At 35.9% G+C, this 8279-nt stretch overlaps 1 protein-coding gene across 1 annotated transcript; it reads left to right on the plus strand.

Annotated features, from left to right (window-relative positions):
* Window positions 1-229: 229 nt before the first annotated feature.
* RGS13 (regulator of G protein signaling 13) lies at window positions 230-6622 on the plus strand. The gene is made up of 4 exons (XM_005142895.3): window positions 230-279; window positions 2650-2711; window positions 4681-4847; window positions 6425-6622. Exons 1-4 carry the CDS (start codon window positions 230-232, stop codon window positions 6620-6622), a joined length of 477 nt encoding a protein of 158 aa, XP_005142952.3.
* The last annotated feature ends 1657 nt before the right edge of the window (window positions 6623-8279 follow it).

Raw genomic sequence — 8279 nt, forward strand, 5'->3', positions numbered from 1 at the left:
CCCATTTGACTACTTGATTTTTTTTTACAATTATTTTTAAGGTTTTGCAAAATTCAAAAAGATATTTTAGTCTAATGCTTCAGCCATGGCTCATAGATAAAGATTAGATGTGTTATACTGCTAGAACTGGTTGCACTGCTATATGGAGACTTAATTACAAGTGGAGTATAAGACAGCCAGAACTGAGCACAGCAGCTTTAAAACTCACATATTTTTCATGTTTAGGAGGATGAGTCCAAGTACTTGTTGGCTTTGCAGAAGAAATGGGATCAGTTCTAAGTAAGTACCAATGAGCTGTTTATGTTCTGCAGTATGTGCAGCTGAGTAGGACAGACAAAAAATACCAAAATTCAGAGTGGAAGTTTACTTTGCAAGCTTGAAATCATGCAAGAAAGTGCAACATCTTCACAAGTACCCCTGCTGATCACCTTCATATGTCCAATTCCTTTACAGCACAGAAAGAACCAAGTGCCATTTCCCTAGTGGTAGAAAGGTACATCCCAGTGGAAACCTTTTATATTAAATAGGTATAGGCCTAAACTAATCCTTGAGTTAAGTCCAGATTTGAGCCTGTGAACAACTTGTAAGACATTTAGAAGAATTCAGACTGTTGGCAAAGTTTGAAGACACGGTGGATAAAAGACATGTCCATATTCCTCCTGCAAGTCCTTAGCTGCCACCAACCTAAGTGAAGGCCAATTATAGCTGAAACTTTTGGTCAGCGTGTCACATCAGGGTGATGAAATGCTTCCATCCAACATGCTGTGTCCTCCACAGCAATACTGAGGTGTGTTTAATGACTCCCGAAACTGCCGTTTGTGAGACGTTAAGTGGCAGAAATCCAGACAGCATAGCATTTCCAAAAGTGCCTCCCGAACTAGGACTGCTCTCCCATGTAGCAGTAGCCAGGAGAACTCCTCACACTGGAGAGGGTATAATAAATGAACGATAGCTCCCACAAGACCCACAACAGCCTTTGTTATATACATTTGGTTTATACTTTCCCAATTTTAAAAATTAAGTAAAAAAGTAAAAAGGTTTTCCTCTGTGTCAGCTGCCCCACCAGGCAGCACTCATTCTGCTTCACAGATTAATGGTAAAGACAAATAATCAGAAATAGAAATACAATGGCCCCACTGATGATGCTTAGTAAGACAGAAAAGATTGCCATTTATTCTGCATACAAGTGTTACTGCTGACAGAAATGAAAAAACATTTGCATCAGTAACAGTGAATATGACTCAGAAGCAGCTCTTAAAGCAAAAATCATTCAAAGAAATAAAGATTCTCACTCCCCATAACAACATGCTTCAGGATTTTATATAGAGAAGAGGCTGATAGCCCATGAGAAGGAAAAAACAGTATCTTTTACTGGCAAGAGCTACTAGAGATTTATGGATACCAGAAGATGATAGTGCAAAATTCTCTTACAATGTATTTCTCTGACCAGGTCAGACTGATCAGGAAAGCCTGACAAAACAATCAGTGAGTCCCAGCATGCACTCTTTCAGAGAAATAGAGAATTTTATCAAATTAAATATAAATGGGTGCTCACCAATAAAAAAGATACAAAGCTTCTAATGGCTGATGTGCAGCAGAAATCTATGAAGCATCGCGCAGCACTCAAACCAAAGCCAGTTTTACTTTTAACTACAATTTTAAAAAGTGTTCTGTGATACTAAGCTGCTGTTGTCAAAACTGTAGCTCATATGAAAACAAAATACTCAATGAAGAGGGATATCCTCCCATGTTTGTCTGATGCACAATGGAAAGCACCCACTGGAATATATCCCTTGTGTTTTCTTCTACTAATATAAGCATAAGCATTTTTTCCAAGTTACCAGCATTGATGTCCTATAACTCCAACACTTAAAAATCAGTTGGTGTAAATGGAGCTACGTGCACTTGAATGGAGCTATTGGCCCTCAGACATTTGTTTTTCCTTAAATTGTTTAGTCTCTCACCTCACTACTTCCATACTTTTTCCCAGAATCAGGCAGGAGACTCCTACAAGCTTATGAAATTATTGCTTAAGAATAGTAAACATGAAAGAAAGAAATCTGATTTTAATCACCACCAAGAACTGTCTAGATTAGTAACAATGTGTCATACTATACTGTAAACAACTAGAGAGAAATGGAAGTCCCTTACAACCAAGATTGTGCTAACTTTGTATTATTTACCTTATGTTTAGAGCTTATATTCAGCTCTCAGCTGATCAGTCAACTTAGATGTCAAAGGCCTGTAAATATTACAAAAAGATCTTGAGCCCTTTAAGACTTTGCTACTAAATACAAACATCAACATTTCATAAAGTATATATAATGATTCCTGTCCCAAAGAAGCTCCTATCTAGAAATCTAGTACTTTCCTTGTGCTTCTCCTAAGCACAATTTAAATAATCAAATGCCATATCTGGAAGAACTACATGAGAGTACCTTGAGATGGAACTACATTTGTTACAGCAGAAAGAATATTTGATTCAGCTTAAAAAGCACAAGAACTAGGATGCTCAGTAAAACCTTTTTAAATATAAGTTTTATACAGATCTTATTTAAACTAGAGACAGATTTTCACTAATGTAATTTCAGTTAATTTTTTATGCATTGAACCACAGCTAATCCTACAATAATCTCCTTATTTCTAAAGAGTGTCTTTGGAGGAAGTGCTGCAATGGTCCCAGTCTTTTGAAAAGCTGTTAGCAAGTAAATGTAAGTAATTGTATGTTTGTTTCCCAGGCAGATTACTGAAAAAAATTCTTACGAAGCAAAATCAATAAGTCATGAAGTATAATGTACACTGGTTTATATGCAACTAATGAAAACCAACTTTGTGTGACATGCTTAGTATGCATAAAACTGAAAATAAATATAGCTTGCTGTAAAAGTTTCCCCAAACTTGCCATTTCTGCAAGGACACGTAGTTCTTTTAAAGACCCATAATAGGGGCAGGTTTACCTGCCATATTCCCACTTAGAACACTGTATAGCAATACACATTAGAAGAAAATGAAAGAAAGGTTGACTTGGAAAATCCTGTGGATGGCAAAGACACGATACCTAATGGCACATCTATACAGCATAATGCCCTGGAAGATAACTCAGACCCTCATCTCAGGTATGGAAAGAACTGTAACTGCAGTAGCAAATCTGAATTTTCTCACTCCAGCATCTCCCTGCCTCATTGAGGGCTCAGAGTTCTCCACATTTCTCATAAATTTCTTGTGGTAGAACATCACTACTGAACTACTTTTTAAAAAAAACTCTGATGAGAAACTCATGTACAGAGTTACAACACAAGCCTCTAAAGATTATTCCTAAGGACCGGCATCATTTTCAAACTGCAAATAAACTACAAAGAGCAAGAAGATTAACAGAATTTGTACATTCTGTGTACAACTATAAAGAAAAAGATCTTGCCGTTGCAATCTTTACCACTAAACAACCAAATATATTTATATATAATATATAATATACATAATATATTAAATATATATAATACATAATGCAATAAAATATATAATATAAATATAAGAGTTTTCAGATAAAGCACAGGGAGAAAGTGCACAACAAAAAACACTTAAAAGACAAAATTACAGCACAAGCAGGCAGGGATGCAAGCAATCACCATTTCTGCCAGATGACAGGCACTGTTTGGAAACATGAAAGCCCCAAGTGCTGCACTAGCAAGAAAGCTTGCTTTAAATAAAATGCTGATAGCTTCCAGCAGTAGGTGGATGCTGCCCTTCTTAAATACGTCATTCACTGCACTTAGATGGTGCTGTTACTTGATTTTGAATTCATCTAAATGCTTAACAGAGTCAGAAAGTGCAAAAGTGTACACAAGTGAAAAGCCAGAAACATTAAAGCTGATGGATTTGCAGCTCTCTGTGAAAGGCAGGTGAAGTATTTGCCTATCTTAGGCTTCACCCTCAAAGTACATCTTTGTACTGCAAATACCACTCTTGCTCAACTGCTAGCACTGAGTGAAGCTTCATGAATGGTCTTCTGGCTAGAGGCATTTTAATGACTCTCACCTAATTCTATCCAAAGCAAGTCTAATGACACTTCAGGAATTTAATCTTCAGCAAGATCTCACTGGTTGCCACTCTCAAACTCCATTGTCAGGTGTTTCAAAGACATCCTCAGGTTCAGAACCACTTATTTGCTAAAGACAGTATTCTTTTAACTGCTCTACTTCACTCTATTACAGCAGCAAGAAAAGTTATTTCCTTTTTCTAATAACTGTTTTTTCTCCAAGTTCTTACACCAAGAAAAGCATATTTTATCAGTCAAAACATGATTATTTGATACTATTTAGGTATCTTCTGTAGAAAAGTGGAATTGGAATTTAAAAATACTTGCCAGTATGGATATGTTTGATAGCGTTCACAGAGACCATGAAGAATAAAGTTTTCTGTGCTCTGTCTCTTCTCTGCATAGTGAAATGCCATTGAAGCTAAAGGGAGTTCTGCATGTGCAGGAAAATGCAGTGTTGAGGTGTAGGGCTTCAGAGTAAATTAGAGTGTTTAATTCCCTACTTTAACATAATCTATTAAGAATATTTTTAGGTGTACAATCAAGAAATATACTGCATTGTAAACATCTCTGTTGCCTTCAAAGGACTCTAAAGGTAATGCATATATAATGGTACATAAATTTGGCTTCTGAAATATTTACAGATGGGCCTGTGATTTACAAGACCTACTTGAAGACAGAGCACAGTGATGAAAATATAGAATTCTGGCTTGCTTGTGAAGCTTATAAGAAGATCACATCACAGAGGAAAAGGATTTCCATGGCCAGGAAACTTTTTACAAGTTACATTCAGCCCCAGGCTCCCAAAGAGGTGACACAATAACACATTCACTTTATCTCCTCAAACAGAAATGCCTGGTGTGTAATACTGCTCACAAATGCCAAGCACCTCCGGTACCCAGGGAGTGAAAACACCTCTTGTATTACTGAGAGTGAAAACTGTAACAATTCACCCTCCTCAAATGTTTGAACACAGAATTTTAATACTTGTCTTCACATCTTGACAATAGGTAAATCCTTCAACTATATCCACCAAAGATACAAGCAAAAGGCAAAACTAGATTAATGACCAAGTTCTTGGATCTGTTCTAATCTTTTCAGCATCTGATCCAGCAGCCATTGATATCACTCCAATAGCTTTTGCATCATGCCATTGTTACAGGTATATATAACTCTGGTCTTTGCAAGAGTAAATATAAATAGACAAAGCAAAAACTCTACCCAATGCTGTCCCCTTTATAAAATGGGCTAAAATAAAGGTTCCATGACAGAATTGTTTTCTGCTTCCAATAGTACAAGATTTAGGGAAAACAGAGAAGATCTATATACAAAATGTTTGAGAGTGATTTTATTTTCCTGACAAGTGACTATACAAACAAGGGTCTCTCCAGCAAAATCAGTCATGCTTTATGACCTTTAACTATTCTAGCTTATTACTTACCTTGCAAAAAATAAGCTCAGTCTGGCTTTGCTGTTGCTGCTTCTGGCATACTGAACATAACTGAAAAATCAGGCTGGTTTATGCATGACAATAAAATTATTATAGAATCTCAAAATGCAACTTCCCTGTTGACACTGAAGGCAAGCCAAAGCCAACTCAGCTGCATCCTCAGATGCTGGCTGAGAGCAATTGTTGTTTTAAATGACTAAACCATTCCCAGTAATACAAAACTTAAAGAAATTTGAAAGTTCCCTCTGCTGGTTTTAAGTGACAATTGGCAAGAAAATGCTTTTTTTTTGGTGGTTTTCTGCTTTATTTTTAGTGTGTGCAGCTATAGGAAACTCAGCAAGACATTTGTATTTCCAAAAAAGAAATGTCAGTATTGTCAACCACAAATTCATCAATCAAACATATGGCCTTAAATAAGGACATTTAAAAAAAGATGTATAATTTTTCCTCCCTCCTAAAATAGTATGTATTTGGATCTTACTTAACCTCCTTAAGGCTTGAAGTCTAGGACCTATTTTATGCATATGAGCCCACCAATGACTTTACCACTACTCTCAACCTCCACTGATCACAATAGTCAGGTTTAAGCTGGCTTTTCCATTAAGGATGTGGGACAACCTGGGAAATTCAGACAGCTCCCACGCTTCTTGTCCCCAAGGGAGCAAGCTACTCCTCCAGCTACTAACATACGTCTTACTAAATCAAACAACAAAAGAAGAGCAAATTGGTCAACGGATAAGATGGGATTTTCTGGCAGTATAAGGAGAAATCCACTCTGCTAAAATCATTGTTTTTTGTTAGGTGCTGATTTGAAATTAAAGGGTATATGAAAAGATATAAATAAAAGGCATTTAATAAAAGTCCTCTAAGTTCAATCTTCCTTACCTTTCCTTTGCATATGTTTAGTGATACTTGAGTAGTGTTCTTTTCTGTTTCAGATTAACATTGACAGTCCTGCGAGGAAAGCAATTATAAGGAATATTCAAGAGCCAACACAGTCCTGTTTTGAAGAAGCACAGAGAATAATTTACATGCACATGGAAAGAGATTCTTATCCACGATTTCTTGAATCAAAGTTCTACCAAAACCTCATACACAGCCTTCAAAACAATGGCAGCAATTCGATGGTAAATTAAATAGAAAGGTTGAAAATTTAGAAAGGTTTTTTGTGGCATATAAATGTTAATATTTTAAAGTAGACAGAAGAAATTGTGCAGTAGACAAATATTACTTCTAATCTTCTCAACTGTTTTGTTTATGTTAGAATTGATAAGGCACTATCTTTCCTCTTCCCTTTATTTTCCCATGGAACAGTTCCGATTTTGTTTTCTTCTCCCATCAATGAAGCCCTAAAAGCTAGTGAAAGCTAAGTATAAAGAAGTTTCAGCTGAAAAGGATTGTCTAAGGTTTTATAGTCTTTTACTGATATTTAGAACTCTAATAACATTTTCAGTATTCCTGCTTGGAGAGGCCTGAAATAAAAAATAATTTTGCTGCTAGAAAATAAATGTTTATTTGTCTATACATAACGCAAAAGAAAAAATATCTGCATTGCTGTATTGACTTTTCTGTTGTTGTTTTATTCTTGTGTTCTTCCAAAGTGTTAGATGATACATTATGAAGTACAGCTATTTGCTTAACCTATGAAGTGTAGTATTCATACATTATACATGCATACAATTATGATGTGCAACATAATCTAGAGAGATAATTGGTCTATGGTATACTACAATACTACCAGTGTATCCTGAATTTATCTCCAGTGATAAGACTCATTAGTAGTTTGTCTTTATTTTCTGGACATAGATACAAAAATGTATTTCTTTCCCTTCAGTCACCCCAGTAATTAGATACAAGCAAGCCTGACATTTGAACATCATACTGTAACACAAACAGGGCTCTTTCTCTCATGCATAAGCTATAAGAGGCAGCTTGCTGATTCATTGAACAAGTATTGAAGTAGTCTGGTTTACATTCAAAAAACAATCTGACTTCTCAAATCCCATTGAAACTGAAATCGTTTAATTCTTTTAATGTACCTCAGCATAGATACTAAAAGCCATAGATAAGAGGGACCTCTCTAGCATCCTCTCAAGCTGCATTATTCCAAGGAGTACAAACAGCAAGTAATTCTGACATCAGCTACATAAATCCTGATAGCATCACACTGATCCTCTAGAATGATTTTGCAGGAGAAATTAAGTATTCGTTCAGTTGGATACATTTATTTAACTGAGATTACTTCAATCATGTTACTAGTTTATGGTTCTGAATTACTTTAAACTGTAACGTGTCTGCCTAGTTTTGAAAGACAATTTTTGTGACAATGTCATTGTTTCACCTCTGTTCGGAAAGCCTAATCTTTCTATGGAAAACTCACACCTATTCATTGTGCCATTCACTTAACCACAGTGAGTTTTTGTTCTTCCTCAGAACTTCCCATGATTTTTCAAAGTGAACGTCTAAGCGTTTTCCTTAAAGGCAACCATGAAGACATAGGTCAGTGCAGACAGTGAACAAACAATTGGGTTTCACTTCTGTGACATCTACATTGTAATGAAGAAAAACTATAGTTGTTCTTTTAAAACGTTCCTCTTAACCATGTATTAAGATATTATTTGTGAATATATTTTAAGGAAAAATCTCAATCCCTCCTGAAAGAATGAACATTGTTTCGGGTCTCTGAGCAGTGGTATTATTGCAGTGCACAATATAGTTTACATTAGGGAAGAGGGACAGTGATTTACTGATGACAGATATATCTTTGTCAACAGCATCAAAATACATAATATG

This window comes from Melopsittacus undulatus, chromosome 6, assembly GCF_012275295.1.
Source record: "Melopsittacus undulatus isolate bMelUnd1 chromosome 6, bMelUnd1.mat.Z, whole genome shotgun sequence".
Lineage (NCBI taxonomy): Eukaryota > Metazoa > Chordata > Aves > Psittaciformes > Psittaculidae > Melopsittacus > Melopsittacus undulatus.

Coding starts and splice junctions, on each gene's coding strand:
- RGS13 (XM_005142895.3), top strand. CDS start 230: ATGAGTCCAAGTACTTGTTGGCTTTGCAGAAGAAATGGGATCAGTTCT. Junction 280..2,649: donor AGAAATGGGATCAGTTCTAA/GTAAGTACCAAT, acceptor TTATTTCTAAAG/AGTGTCTTTGGAGGAAGTGC. Junction 4,848..6,424: donor AGCCCCAGGCTCCCAAAGAG/GTGACACAATAA, acceptor TTTCTGTTTCAG/ATTAACATTGACAGTCCTGC.